The sequence below is a fragment of the Scyliorhinus canicula genome, chromosome 11, assembly GCF_902713615.1.
Source record: "Scyliorhinus canicula chromosome 11, sScyCan1.1, whole genome shotgun sequence".
Taxonomy (NCBI): domain Eukaryota; kingdom Metazoa; phylum Chordata; class Chondrichthyes; order Carcharhiniformes; family Scyliorhinidae; genus Scyliorhinus; species Scyliorhinus canicula.
The window spans coordinates 106,306,370-106,322,443 of NC_052156.1; the positions used below are offsets into that span (position 1 = coordinate 106,306,370).

A 16,074-nucleotide genomic window follows, 5' to 3' on the forward strand; every position below is an offset into this window, starting at 1 on the left:
AGGTTAACACCTCCACCCTATCCCCATAACCCAGTAACCCCACCCAACACTAACGGTAATTTTGGACACTAAGGGCAATTTATCATGGCCAATCCACCTAACTTGCACATCTTTGGACTGTGGGAGGAAACCGGAGCACCCGGAGGAAACCCACGCACACACAGGGAGGATGTGCAGACTCCGCACAGACAGTGGCCCAAGCCAGAATCGAACCTGGGACCCTGGAGCTGTGAAGCGATTGTGCTATCCACAATGCTACCGTGCTGCCCATGTATGTTCAACAATGGGAACATATCTGCCTGCATAAAGTCCTTTTATAACAAAAAAACCAGAATGGTAACTGCAACATACATGGGGGTAATAGGGAACCTTTGAACCTACCAGGCAGGACTTTCCTACTGGGGTCGTGACCCCGCCATTGGAACCATTTCCCCCGACCCCACATCGTATCAGCGTCTGATACCCGACACTGTGGTCAGGAGGCTGTACAGTTAATGACTAGGTGGTGTTCTCATGCCCACTTAAGGCTAGAGGGCAGGCTCCCAAAGCAGGAGGGCCGATAAGAATATCCCTTAGCACCACCGTCTTGAGGTGGGAGCTGCCGATGCAGATAGTACAGAGAGAAGAAATTTCAAAAACATAAAATGTAACCACAACTACCGAGCTGACATTAATGGAGTGGGAATCCCTCCATTGGGTGACCTGTGACCCTGTAACAAGTGTGGCTGTGGGGATTGGCGGAGGGGGGGCTGGGGTGGGGGGGGGGGGGGGCTGGAAATCGGCAAACAAAGCACTGGGAGGCCTCTGCAAATCAACACCGAGAAAGATCCAGTTGGTGTCAAAAGACTGACGCTTTATTTGACTTAAATTATTTCCAGCCACTTGTGGACAGGTAGCCATCATCTTCCACACCACTGACCCCTACCCCCCCCACCCCTCCATTCCCCTGCACCTGATCCAAGTGACTGAAGGTGGCAACATGCCAGCCAAACTAGCACAATTGCGGCAAATTGCCGGCTCACCACCTCAGCCGAGTGATCACTCAATCACCAGTTCTGAAAGCTCTCCATGATTGGGGTTTTTGTATCACCTCGTGTCTGAGTCTGTTGAAGACTGATTGATGAAAGATTGATTTTCGTGACGAGTCAACGTTGCATCATGTGACATCCAGCTGGTCAAAGGTGAATGAGACAGATCTCGGTCTTTCTGTGTCTGGCAATTTCTGAGTTATTCCGAATGCATTCAGAACTGACGCTTTGTAGAGTGAACGTTTATACAATTCTAGACATCAGTAACTGCTCTGAACTATTAGTTTATAAAGTATAGCAGAGGCCTTGAAATGGTATATAATTAACAATTAGATGGCCATTAGGGCAGCCAAACATTAATCTTAATTGTTGCTTATAACAAAGTGGAAAATGAAAGGATTATTTCAGGCCTTCCTCCCTCTCCTTCCTCGACTTCCTCCCTTTGTTTTCAGTACTGATGTTAAAAGAATTGTACAAAATAAATAAGAATACTGCCACCTACCCTCTCAGTTGGCTGTAGAATTTCCCATGACACTGGGAGGGAAGCAAAGCATAGTTTTTGCTTCTGTGGGTAGTGATCAATCTAATTGTATTTCTGTGGAGCAGCTGAAAGATTTATCTATGTTGAAGATGCTTCATATCTGAAAATCGTTATATGAATGGTGAAGATGCTTTATATGTTGAAGATAGAATCATAGAATCCCTGCAATGCAGAAGGAGGCTATTCGGCCCATCGTGCCTGCACCAAACCCTCTGAAAGAAAAAAAGGCGCGCAGATGCATTGCCTGTTGAAGATAGAATCATAGAATCCTGCAATGCAGAATGAGGCCATTCGGCCCATTGGGCCTGCACCAAACCCTCTGAAAGAAAAAAGAACACGCAGACACGTGAGAACATGCAAACTCCACGCAGTTACCCAAGGCCGGAATTGAATCCGGGTCTCTGGAGCTGTGAAGCAACAGTGCTAACCACTGTGCCACCATACCGCCCCGTCTGAAAATCGGTACATAAATGTGAGCTGTTTTTCCCTCATAGTTATCATACAATCATTATAAATTTCCGACACTGATTCACTAATTGGGCCATAAGTTTCTTAAATTACAGCAGTGACTGCAATTTGAAAATCCTTAATTGGCTGTAATTTGTGTTGGGTTATCCCTATGTCATTTAAGGTTCCTTTCTTTATTTAGTTCCTGGATCAATCACTATATTCATTTATCCCAATATTTCTTTTAAAATTATCGCTTCTCTGTTCTCAAGTCTTACTGAAGTTTGGATTAATGATTACAGGAGAATAACCTGGATTGGTTCCCTCGAATGCGGGCCATATCGTTGGTCAGTAATGAAGGCGACAGTGAACAGAATGAAATCAGATGTTTGCAGGATAAGTTGGAACTGACCATGAATCTGGTGGTACAGCTATCTGGTCAGCTTTCAGAACTGAAAGAACAGGTAAAGCAACAATTGTTTCTGGGGCTCAACCACTCTCTTTGAATAAGTTCCCGAGTCCCTCGGGTGTGGGTGAGGGGTAACCTATGTTGGCAGATCGCAAAATTGCCTCCATTACAAACTATGTTGATGCGATTCTCCCTCTGAGGGAAGCAGGTCATGAGGGAGCAGGTCAGCAACTCATTGTAGAATCCACTGATTCTCATCGAGTCGGTGAGTGATTAGTTGGAGCAGATGAATGGCAACATTGATCAATAGGCTGATGCTGAGGTTGGCGGGACTGTTCTATGAGGAGGGACTGGTTTAACTGGGCCTGTATTCATGAGGGTTTAGAAAGATAAGAGGAGATCTAATTGAAACCTATAAAATTCTAACAGGGCTGGACAGACTAGTTGCAGGGAACCAGAGGACACAGTCTCAAGTTACAGGGACTGAGGTGAGGAAAGAACCTGTGGCATTCTCGACCACAGAAATCTGTGGGGGCCAAGTCATGGAATGTATTCAAGAGAGAGATAGATTTTAATGGCATCAAGGGAGAAAGCGAGATTATGGCATTGAGATCAAGGATCAGCCATGATCATATTGAATGGCAGAGCAGTCTCGAAGGACCGAATGGCCTAATCCTGTTTCAAGTTTCTATGTTTGATGACAACCAACTTGGTGAAATTTATGGTGAAACTTGGTGAAAATTATGAAATTTGGTGAGATTTATCACACATTGTATCCAGTGATCCTCATCCAGTTAGGATGAGGGCGAGTTAGGTTTAAGATTAAATATAAGCAATGTAGATCAGCAAATGAGAGAAACTTTCTACACACAGTGGATTGTGTTGGCGGCTGAAGCAAAGACCATGACAACATTGTAGAATAGGTTAGGTAAGTGGTTGAATGTAAAAGGACATGGGAACAAGGTAGGCACAGGGAGTAAGGATGTTGCCCTCGTGGAAGATAAACAACAGAGAAAGGCTGGGCTGAACAGATCAACTAAAACCCTCAAAAATAAACTCATAGAAATGATATCCAGAATATGAGGGTTTTTTGATAGAACAGGTGCGGGAACAAATCATTTTCCGCTGGCAGGGAAGTTGGTACCAGGAGGGATAACTATTTGGTCAAATATCTTAAAGTTATGTTGAGCAGAAATTATTTTATGCAGCAAGTTGTTGTGAATTCGAGTGTGTTGTCTGTAAAGATGATGAAAGCGGGTGTAACGTTCAAAAGAAAATTGCCTTTGTTGATCACACCTGGTGTTACTGAGAGTAGTTGTGGCCACCACGCCTTGGGTACGATGTATTGACCTTGGAGGGGCTGCAATGTAGATATACTAGACTCCGAAGGTCCAGCTAGAAGGAAAACGTAAACAAACTAGGGTTGTGATCCTTGGGTTTTAGAAGTTTGGGGGTGAATTGATCAAAGTTTGCACGATATTAGGAGGAACAGATCGGGTAAATTAGAAGAAACAATTTCTGTTAGCTGGGAAATCTAGATGTAGGGTTGGTGGCTGAAAATTAGAGCTAGACTTTGCAGAGTGATTGCAGGTGACAATTGATGCTGGATAGATCAATTTTAAAGTTGTGACCAATAGAATTTTGCTAGCAAAAGGTGGGTATATGGATCAGGTCACCGATATCATGGAACAATGAAACGGGGACAGGGGGCTAAATGGCCAACTCCTTTTCCATAAATGTTTGAAAAGGAGCAGGGCTCTCGAGAATCACAGACTCATTACATGGTCCAAAAGAAGGCCATTTGCCCCATCGTGTCTGCACTTGCTCTCTGAAGGAGCATTCTACTGAGCCCCACTCCCCTGCCTGATCCCCGGAACTTTGCACATTCTTTCCTTTCAGATAGCAATCCAATTCCGTTTTCAATACCTTGATACAACCTGCCTCCACCGCCCTCTCGGGAAGTTTGATCCATTCTCAAACCATACTCTGCGCGGAAAAAAAAAATTCCTCCCATCACTTTTACTCCTTTTGCCAATTATTTTGAATCTGCGTTCTCTCATTCTTCATGCTCTCAAAGAAAGATGAGCGCGTGGGAGTGATTGGGAAACTCTTTCAAAGAATTGGGTCAGGCAGGATGGGCCAAATGGTCTCTCGGTGTGCTGTATTACTCTGTGTTGATGTGGGTTTTTATTTTATTTTGTAGATGACCGAGCAAAGAAAGAACAAGCAGCGTCTGGGGTTTCTAGGACCAAATCCATCTCAACTGAACCATCAAGTGGCAGCACACTGAGGAACAGTGACATTAGAACATGTTTCCACGAGATCACACTCTGGGGACAAATAATGCTCGTTGTTGCGACCCCATTCCTGTTTTGAGAAAATGCCTTAATAACTGGATCGAAGCAGCTTAAGAGGACACACGTCTTTAATATCCATCATGGGGATCATATTCCTATAAGTGACCTTCCTACTGGTGCAATTGGACTTTCTCGACTTCATTCCAATTTTCTTCTTCGTAATTCTAATGTGTTTATTTCCCTCCATGCCCATAATCAAAATGCTCAGTATTGTTGTCCCACTTCTGATTACGAGATAGTGACCGGTTTTTGATTTGTTTTATTCATTCTCGGGATCTGGGTGTCGATAGCATTTATTTCCCATCTCTAGTTCCCTCCACAATGTTGGTGGTGGGCATCCTTCTTGCACCTCTGCTGTTGGTGTGTTGGCAATGCTCTCATGATGGGGTTATGTGGGAGGTTGCAGGATTTTGACCCAGCAATAATGAAGGAATGGTGACTTTTGGCCAAGTCACGATGATATGTGAGTTGGAGCGGAACTTTGAGCTGTCCTTTTCCTTTTGAGTGTAGATCATGAATTTGGGAGTTGCTGCTAATGAAGCTTGGCAAGATGCTGCAGTACGTACGGGAGATCATAGTTCACAGTAGTAGGTGTTTAAGCTCATGATTGAGGTGCCATCATATTATCTTTGCCCTGGATGGTGTCAATTGTTTTCAGTTTTATTGCAGCTATACTTGTCCAGGCAAGTGGAGAGTATTCCACCATAGTCCTTACCTTGTACCTTGCAGGTAATCTATTGACCACAAAATACCCCAGCCTCAGGTTATATGATTGGCTGGTTGAGTTTCAGGTTGGCAGTGACAACCCAGAATGTTGACGTGGGGGTCTCGGTGCATGGGAAGATGGTTAGATTCCCTAATGTTGGAGATGGTCATTGTAAGGCATTTGTGTAGTGCGACTGTTACCAGTTACCGGCCCAAGTCTGGGCAAGCAGTCAAGTACCTGAGTAATTGCAATTGGTATTGAACACAGTTGAATCAACAATACAGGGGTAATGAATGAAGCAACTGAAGGTAATAATAAATATTAGTGTCACTGCAGTGAAGTTACTGTAAAAATCCCTAGTCGCCACACTCCGGCGCCTGTTCGGGTACACTGAGAGAGAATTCAGAATGTCCAATTCACCTAATAAGCACGACTTTAGGAACTTGTGGGAGGAAACTGGAGTAAACCCGTACAGGCAGTGAACCAAGCTGGGAATCGAACCTGGGTCCCTGATGCTGTGAAGCAACAGTGCTAACCACTGTGCTATTGTGCCACCTAGGTGGTTGGGCCTAGGACACTGCTGCAGGAGTTCCTCAGGTTAATGTGCTGGGGCTGAGATGATTGGCCTCCAACAGCCATAACCTTGCGCTAGGTATGACTCCAACCCGGGGAGAGTTTTCCTCCTGATTCCTATTGACTCCAATTTTACTAAGGCTCCTTGATGCTACACTCTGGTCAAGTGAGGCCTTGATGTCAAGGGCAGTCGTCTCACCTCACCTCTTTAGTGCTACTCCTTTGTCTATGTTTGGACCAAGGCTGTAATAAAGCCTGGTGGACAGTGATCCTGACTTTTTGCTGATAATTGAGAACAGGTTGACCGGGCAATAATTGATCAGGTTGAATTTGTCCTACAGGATATACCCAGGCAATTTTCCACTCTGTCTGGCATGTATTGTACTGTAGCTCTGATGGAATAGCATCACTGGGAGTGGGTAGCTTGTTCTGGAGCACATGTCTTCAACACTACAGCTGGATGCTGTCAGTGCCATAGATTCTGCGATATTCTGTGTACTCAAGTGATTTCCACCCAGGGATTTGTTGGCCACGGTTGTGACGTGATTAAACAGTGTAGAGTGATGCCTCTCAAACCATAACCACTAGTCTCTTGCTCTAAACAGAGCATCCCTCTTGTGAACTATGGCTAATTGCGGATGGACTGGACTCCATCATTGTTGAGGATGGATGGATGGGGCTATACACAGAGCCTGCTCTGGTCAGGGCTTGGAGTTTGGACATGATCTATTTATTTTTGTTTAGTTGCAGTTTGCTGCTTTCAGTGTTTTGAAGATTTGTTATTATAACTTAAAAATAACAGCACCCAATACCCAGCAACACCGGGCACTGGTCTGGCGCAATATTCTATATGCCTCATTGCGTGAGTGTTGGTGGGCAGGCTTGATGGCAAGAGTAGAGTGAGCGATGGAGCAGTTCATGAGGTTGAAGCTTGTGGTGAGATACAATTCTGTTTCTGCCGATGGCCCACAGTGCCTCATGGATGCCTAGATTTAGCCAAAGAGTGCAGGTTAGGTGGATTGGCAATTCTAACATTGCCCCTTAGTGTCCAGGGGTGTGCTGGTTATGTTTCAGGGATATAGCAGGTTGAATGGGGGAGTGGACCTGGGTAGAGTGCTCTTTTGGAGGGTCGGTGCAGACTCAATGGGTCAAATGGCCTCCTTTTGTGCTGTAGGGATTCTATGATACCTCTATGATTTAAGCTGCTAAATGTGTTAATTTTTCTTCTCAGTATGGTGATCGTGTTCCTGTTCATATCCCCCATTTCTTATATTTTGTGTCCATTTTCTCACTGTTTTCTCATATTGCTGGAAAAAGAGACATGCTGTCAAAACTTTGCATCTTGCACTCATCAGGACAAATGCAAGAATACCAAATTTCAAATGGAACACATGAGAAAAGTGGTGCTGATTGGTTGGCAAGACGGCTCTGACTGGTCAAGATGTGGCCATGGTGAATGCTCATATATTCATATGCAGGGACCTGTCCTCCATAGATAAAATGAATATGGACAAGCATTGTACTTTTTTCTTAAAGAATAAAGAGAATCATTCTGGACAATAGCTCCCTGATGCCTTCAGGCCAGGGCGTTCAGGAGTGACTACTCCTTCCCCCAAAAGGCTGCAAATGTACAGTCATTAGAAGTTTTCAAGACTAGGATTGATAGATTTTTGTTGGTTAGGAGCATTGAAAGGATGAGTAAATGGAGTTGAGCTGTACATTGGCCAACTACTAGGCTCATGGTGCTGAATGGCTTACTCCTGTTTCTGTGTTCAGTGTTCTATATTGCACATCTTGTCGATGAACTGTGAGACAACAAAACTGAGTATTTTAGCAGTCGCACATTGCTGAATATTTGATTCCTGGGACAACTGGACCAAAAGAGAATGAGTAACTTCAACCAATATGCAACTTCACCTTGTGTATATTTGAACTGGAATATAAAACTTCTATTGGGGACCAAAGTGGTTGGAGTGAAAAGGGGGTGGGGGAGGTAAGTCAAAGGACATTTCATGTGCTGGCATGGAGGAACACATCCAGATTGGGGGAGCGATGTTCCGGGCGACGTATCTCGACTAAAGACACTTTTGTTCTTTGATAGCCACTTTGAATGTATCTAACCTTTTGATGTTATCAAATTGCAAAGGTACTAAAGCAAAAAAAAGTATTTTTATATCTGAACCAATTGAACTACAAAGGATGTATGACATTTAAAAGATGAGCTTTGTATATTAATGGTGGAAATAACTGAGATATTTTGCTGCATCAATGTACTCAAATGGTGTGATTTTTTAAAAATGTGGTATTTATATGGTCTTAATTTGAATATCTTGCATGAATTGCAAAATAGTGGGGAGGCAATAGAAATCTCCAATTAAATCATCATTGCAAAGCCTTTTTAACTGGTATTATTTGTATGGCCTTTGTTTTAAAAAAAAAGGGAAGGTCTTAATTGGTTCTGACTGGACGATATGTTTTTATCTTAAACTAATAAAGCTTATCTTTTTTAGTGAGCAGGAGTATTTAATGAATTGTCACAGCCTAGCTATTGCTGCGGTTGCTGCTATTGAGGGGCGAGAACCATTGATTTCTGTTTTGAAGGCTATGAGGCAGTGTTATTATCTGAATATAAGCTGGCAATTCCTGTGTGGAAAGACAATACGCACACTGTAAATCATCCTCTTGGTTGACTATGAACACCGTAAGGAGGTAGTCTTCTCTTGAAAATCAGAGGCAACTCCTAACTAAGCTAAACAATGAGGCATAAACAATGAGACAAGGTTTCAGCCCAAGCTCGGAAACCCCCTCCTGTAAAGACTGCGGGTGGGCAGGGTGTGGTGCGGGGAGGGTCATTGCAGTAACTTTGACTCACCAACTAGGTGTGAAACAGCTAACGTTTATTGACGCTATACTATCTTACAGAATCTAGCAACTTCATGGCTGCTAGTCAGCATCCCGAATCGATCTGAGGCAAGAGCCTACGCTTGCTCATTGGTTTTCCTGGGTCATGTGATCCTATCGCCCGATCGCCTCTTAAAGAGCCCAGATGTCACAGTCATGCTCTTTGGCATTGATGGCTTGCCTCCAAGCTTTGGAGCATGTTACTGTCTTTCGGTTTCAACACTTGTGTTCAACACCTTCAGGCTGTGAGCACTCGCCTCCATTTTGACCCCTTTTTTTAATTCGACCTTTCAGTCTCAAAGCCCCCCCCCCCCCCCCAACAGACGCCTCCCCCACAGGGCCATCTGTCACTTGTTCTTAAGTTTTACTTCCACAATGCCGACCCTTGTTCTGTTCTCTTACCCGTTTACCACATTAACACTTTCTTTAGTCTTTAACTCTACCTTTAACACTCACTCTGTCTTGTGCCCATGATATCCCGGCAAAATCACTCCTGAGCTTCCACCTGTGCCTCTATTTTGCTCCACCCATCACATTTCTCCCTCCCTTCAGCTCTGAAGAAGACTCATACAGACTTGAAATGTTAATTCAGTTTTTCTCACCACAGACGTTGCCAGACCTGGGGGTTTTTTCCCAGCGTTTTCTGTTTTTATTTCAGATTTCCAGCATTTGCAGTATTTTACTTTTACCTTTTTAAACTGGTTGAGCCTTTCAGCCTCTACCACCAGTTTGGGCAGTGGATTCCAGACACCCACCACCCTCAGGGTAAAAAAAAATTAGTGTTGTAATGTTGGATTCTTGGAGAATTATAGTAAATCGTTAAATCAGCGATTGAAGGACAGTTCCTTTTTTTGTTGTAAACCTGGATTTGGCCTACATCAGAGATGTTTGAGAGTATCATCTATTTTTAGTTACCTTGGCTACTCCTTGAAACCATTCATTAACCTGCTTCTCCATGGATATTGTGTTGTCGTTCTGCCTATTTTTCTCCAGTGGTTCATTCAACATACTTTCCAGTTCCTGGTTTCTGTATTTGGCATGATCCATCATTCCCCACTTTCACATTCCCCCAAACTTGTTGGATTTTCCTGAAGCACCTATCGGAAGCCCACAGGCCACCTGGAACTGGTTGCATTATGTTCCTCCCCAACTTCCTTCCTGCCCTTTCGGTATCTTGCTCAACATCGTATTCATTCTGATCTCTCTTCTGTCACGAGATATTCTGAAATGTTCTCTTTCCTCAGGCTTTGTTCCAACTATTTTGATTAACATAAGTAACCAAGTAAACAAAATCAAATGAACTGAGGGACAACTTAAAGGGACAGTCCCTTAAAGAGAAACTGCCTTAAACAAAAAACGAATGACAAATGAGACTTGAAACGTCAAACCAAAATATGATTAACAGGGTCAATAATGAACCCCACCCCTGCAGTGCCCAACGGGCATGGAATGTCTTGAGGGTGCCAGTGAACACCGCATGATCCCTCTCCGGAGAGACCCAGCCAGCTGTGAATGTAGCCGTGGAAGAAGGGCAGACAGTTGGGTCGGACAACCCCCTTGATCGCTCGTCAGACTATCTTCCAAAGCACTAAAGCATTTTCCACATGAAACAATGAATCCTTCCTCCAATCCAGACAACTGTATTCATTCACCACAAGTTGGTTTCCTCTATTGTACGTAGAATTCCCCCGATACAGTCACCCATCCTGCCCCCCTGTCCCAAACTCGCCAGCATTTTCAGATCCATACCCTTACCACAGACACCTACCCCTGATTTTAACCCTCCCACACCAGATGCAAAAGCAGACAAGGAAGGGTTCAAATGAACTGAGTACTTGCCTACCCCATTCTCCCCTCATTCCTGATAAGTCACTATTTGAACCCAGAGGCTCAGGAAGCTGCTCACTGTATGTAGATGAGGGTCTCCTAAAGGTTCAAATGGTGCAATCCCATTATTCAGACTTTGACCTCATGAACACAATGGTGGCCGGAAAGGTTTTGCCAAATGCATCCAGGACCAGAGGAGGCCCAGCAAAGGATTCCTTGGCACCGCACCTCAGGGAGGTTATAAAATATTGCGCATGCTGGAAATCTGAAAGAGAAACAATAAATGCTGGAAATACTCAGGAGGTCAGACAGCACCTATGGTTCTGATGTAAAAAAAGTTGCACTCCTCTGAGCACTTTTGTTTAATGGCTATAAAAATATTGTCATAAAGAGGAAACCCCTTTTGACTGACAGCAATGGAAAATGGAGTAGGCAATTCCTCAAGGCTGATCTTTTATCTGCTTTTGTTCCATACCATTTATACATCTTGCCTACCAAACATCTAACAGTCTTCAAATTGTTCATTGAAGTGCGACTCTTCATTGTACCGACCCCTCCCCCAACCAATCATATACCCAGGTCTTAACAGCCTTCTGGGGGGGGGGGGGGGGGGAAGAGTATGTCAGATTTTTATTTACTCTGTCTGAAGAAATGCTTCATCACATCACCCTGGAAAGCTCCAGTGTGAGAAAGCCATCCTTTATGGGGAGATAGTGGTAATGTCTCTGAACTTGTCATTCTGGCCATCGAGGTTCAAATCCCACCATGGCAGTTGGTGGAATTTAAATTCTATTCATCGTTAATTTTAAAATCTCAGAAATAGTGCTATGGGATGATCATGGATTGTAGCAAAAACCATTTGGTTCACTAATGTCCTTTTAGTGAATGGAGTCCAGCCATCCTGGCCTACATGTGATTCCAGACCAATAGCAAAGTGATTAACTGCTCCTCTGAACTGACCTCACAAGCCACTCAGTTCAAGGACAATTAGGGATGGGCAGCAAATGCTGGTCTTGCTCCATCATGATGAAAGAGTAAATAAAAATCATGCCTTATGAGGGAATTTAACAATGTATTCAAATTCTGCAGTTTTAACACATGTCTGGTTTGCACTGAGTGCTGAGCTTGTGGCATTTGAGTGCTACAGTGAGAGTTTGGTGACTGAGGGAGTATAAGGGTTATTTAAAGTCTAGTATTTCTTTTATTTAGTTAATTAACTTAAAAGTTGCTGTTTGGTCTATAAGAAGGTGAATTTTGAATCAGCTTTAAACAAGGTTCTACTTGGACTTACTTGCAGCTGGAGCTTGTTAATTAGTTAATTGCATTAGGCCAGTTTTTAGAAGCTAGAGTCACAGTATAAATAGGGGCTAGATAGAGTGCAGACTTTGTTTGCACTGGCGTGCTGAGCTTGTGGCATTTGAGTGCTACAGTGAGAGTTTGGTGACTGAGGGAGTGCTGAGCTTGTGGCATTTGAGTGCTACAGTGAGAGTTTGGTGACTGAGGGAGTTAGGTGAGGAGGGAGTAAGGTACTCCTTTCATTTAATTTCCTATATTTATCAAAGAGCGTGAAGGGATCCAGGAGTTTAGAGTACAGCTGACTGGGAGCAGAGTCGGAGGGCGGAGGTCCAGTTGGTCCACAGGGCAGCTAATTCTGTAAAGTAAGAGGGGATGGAGGCTAGGGCAGTTGCATGCTCCTCCTGTAGGATGTGGGTGGTGAGGGATACCACTGGTGTCCCCGCTGACTATACCTGCGGGAAGTGCACCCAACTCCAGCTCCTCAGAGACCGTGTTAAGGTACTGGAGCTGGAGCTGGATGAACTTCGGATCATCCGGGAGGCAGAGGGGGTCATAGAGAAGAGTTACAGGGAGGTAGCCACACCAAAGGTACTGGACAAGAGTAGCTGGGTTACAGTCAGGGGAAAGAAAACTAACAGGCAGACAGTGCAGGGATCCCTCGTGGCCATTCCCCTTCAAAACAAGTATACCGTTTTGGATGCTGTTGGGGGGGATGACCTACCGGGGGAAGGCCCCAGCGGCCAGGTCTCTGGCACTGAGTCTGGCTCTGGGGCTCAGAAGGGAAGGGGGGAGCATAGAAAAGCAATAGTAATAGGAGATTCAATGGTTAGGGGAATAGATAGGAGATTCTGTGGTCGCGAGTGAGACTCCCGAAAGGTATGTTGCCTCCCGGGTGCCAGGGCCAGGGATGTCTCTGATCGTGTCTTCAGGATCCTGAAGGGGGAGGGTGAGCAGCCAGAAGTCGTGGTGCACATTGGTACCAATGATGTAGGTAGGAAAAAGGGTGTGGAGGTAATAAACAAGTTTAGGGAGTTAGGCTGGAAGTTAAGGGCCAGGACAGACAGAGTTGTCATCTCTGGTTTGTTGCCGGTGCCACGTGATAGCGAGGCTAGGAATAGGGAGAGAGTGCAGTTGAACACGTGGCTGCAGGAATGGTGTAGGAGGGAGGGCTTCAGGTATTTGGATAATTGGAGCGCATTCTGGGGAAGGTGGGACCTGTACAAGCAGGACGGGTTGCATCTGAACCAGAGGGGCACCAATATCCTGGGGGGGAGGTTTTCTAGTACTCTTCGGGAGGGTTTAAACTAATTTGGCAGGGGAATGGGAACCGGATCTGTAGTCCAGCAACTAAGGTAGACGATAGTCAGGACGCCAAAGCACGTAGTGATGCAGTGGGGAAGGTAACAATGACAAAGGAGAGTACTTGCAGGCAAGGAGATGGGTTGAAGTGTGTATACTTTAATGCAAGAAGCATCAGGAATAAGGTGGGTGAACTTAATGCATGGATCGGTACTTAGGACTACGATGTGGTGGCCATCACGGAAACTTGGATAGAAGAGGGGCAGAAATGGTTGTTGGAGGTCCCTGGTTATAGATGTTTCAACAAGATTAGGGAGGATGGTAAAAGAGGTGGGGGGGTGGCATTGTTAATTAGAGATAGTATAACAGCTGCAGAAAGGCAGTTCGAGGGCGATCTGCCTACTGAGGTAATATGGGTTGAAGTTAGAAATAGGAAAGGAGCAGTCACCTTGTTGGGAGTGTTCTATAGGCCCCCCAATAGCAGCAGAGATGTGGAGGAACAGATTGGGAAACAGATTCTGGAAAGGTGCAGAAGTCACAGGGTAGTAGTCATGGGCGACTTCAACTTCCCAAACATTGAGTGGAAACTCTTTAGATCAAATAGTTTGGATGGGGTAGTGTTTGTGCAGTGTGTCCAGGAAGCTTTTCTAACACAGTATGTAGATTGTCCGACCAGAGGGGAGGCCATATTGGATTTAGTACTTGGTAATGAACCAGGGCAGGTGATAGATTTGTTAGTGGGGGAGCATTTTGGAGGTAGTGACCACAATTCTGTGACTTTCACTTTAGTAATGGAGAGGGATAGGTGCGAGCAACAGGGCAAGCTTTATAATTGGGGGAAGGGTAAATACAATGCTGTCAGACAAGAATTGAAGTGCAGAAGTTGGGAACATAGGCTGTCAGGGAAGGACACAAGTGAAATGTGGAACTTGTTCAAGGATCAGGTACTGCGTGTCTTTGATATGTATGTCCCTGTCAGGCAGGGAAGAGATGGTCGAGTGAGGGAACCATGGTTGACAAGAGAGGTTGAATGTCTTGTTAAGAGGAAGAAGGAGACTTATGTAAGGCTGAAGAAACAAGGTTCAGACAGTGCGCTGGAGGGATACAAGATAGCCAGGAGGGAACTGAAGAAAGGGATTAGGAGAGCTAAGAGAGGGCATGAAAAATCTTTGGCGGGTAGGATCAAGGAAAACCCCAAGGCCTTTTACACATACGTGAGAAATATGAGAATGACTAGAGTGAGAGTAGGTCCGATTAAGGACAGTAGCGGGAGATTGTGTATTGAGTCTGAAGAGATAGGAGAGGTCTTGAACAAGTATTTTTCTTCAGTATTTACAAATGAGAGGGGCCATATTGTTGGAGAGGACAGCGTGAAGCAGACTGATAAGCTTGAGGAGATACTTGTCAGGAAGGAAGATGTGTTGCGCGTTTTGAAAAACTTGAGGATAGACAAGTCCCCCGGGCCTGACGGGATATATCCAAGGATTCTCTGGGAAGCAAGAAATGAAATTGCAGAGCCGTTGGCAATGATCTTTTCGTCCTCGCTGTCAACAGGGGTGGTACCAGAGGATTGGAGAGTGGCGAATGTCGTGCCCCTGTTCAAAAAAGGGAATAGGGATAACCCTGGGAATTACAGGCCAGTTAGTCTTACTTCGGTGGTAGGCAAAGTAATGGAAAGGGTACTGAGGGATAGGATTTCTGAGCATCTGGAAAGGCATTGCTTGATTAGGGATAGTCAGCACGGATTTGTGAGGGGTAGGTCTTGCCTTACAAGTCTTATTGAATTCTTTGAGGAGGTGACCAAGCATGTGGATGAAGGTAAAGCAGTGGATGTAGTGTACATGGATTTTAGTAAGGCATTTGATAAGGTTCCCCATGGTAGGCTTATGCAGAAAGTAAGGAGGCATGGGATAGTGGGAAATTTGGCCAGTTGGATAACAAACTGGCTAACCGATAGAAGACAGAGAGTTGTGGTGGATGGCAAATATTCAGCCTGGAGCCCAGTTATCAGTGGCGTACCGCAGGGATCAGTTCTGGGTCCTCTGCTGTTTGTGATTTTCATTAACGACTTGGATGAGGGAGTTGAAGGGTGGGTCAGTAAATTTGCAGATGATACGAAGATTGGTGGAGTTGTGGATAATGAGGAGGGCTGTTGTCGGCTTCAAAGAGACATAGATAGAATGCAGAGCTGGGCTGAGAAGTGGCAGATGGAGTTTAACCCTGACAAGTGTGAGGTTGTCCATTTTGGAAGGACAAATCTGAATGCGGAATACAGGGTTAATGGTAGGGTTCTTGGCAATGTGGAGGAGCAGAGAGATCTTGGGGTCTATGTTCATTGTTCTTTGAAAGTTGCCACTCAAGTGGATAGAGCTGTGAAGAAGGCCTATGGTGTGCTAGCGTTCATTAGCAGAGGGATTGAATTTAAGAGCCGTGAGGTGATGATGCAGCTGTACAAAACCTTGGTCAGGCCACATTTGGAGTACTGTGTGCAGTTCTGGTCACCTCATTTTAGGAAGGATGTGGAAGCTTTGGAAAAGGTGCAAAGGAGATTTACCAGGATGTTGCCTGGAATGGAGAGTAGGTCATACGAGGAAAGATTGAGGGTGCTAGGCCTTTTCTCATTAGAACGGAGAAGGATGAGGGGCGACTTGATAGAGGTTTATAAGATGATCAGGGGAATAGATAGAGTA

The 16,074-nt window shown here is 44.8% G+C and overlaps 1 protein-coding gene across 2 annotated transcripts in view; it reads left to right on the forward strand.

The window, feature by feature from the left end:
• Positions 1-5,889, forward strand: part of LOC119973251 (inositol 1,4,5-trisphosphate receptor type 2-like) — a 169,581-nt gene extending 163,692 nt beyond the window's left edge. For both annotated transcript variants that reach the window (XM_038810980.1, XM_038810981.1), the window contains exons 46-47: positions 2,319-2,480; positions 4,629-5,889. In XM_038810980.1, the coding sequence (XP_038666908.1) occupies positions 2,319-2,480; positions 4,629-4,715 (249 nt within the window). In that variant the 3' untranslated portion in view covers positions 4,716-5,889. The remainder of the gene's footprint in view (positions 1-2,318; positions 2,481-4,628) is intronic.
• The last annotated feature ends 10,185 nt before the right edge of the window (positions 5,890-16,074 follow it).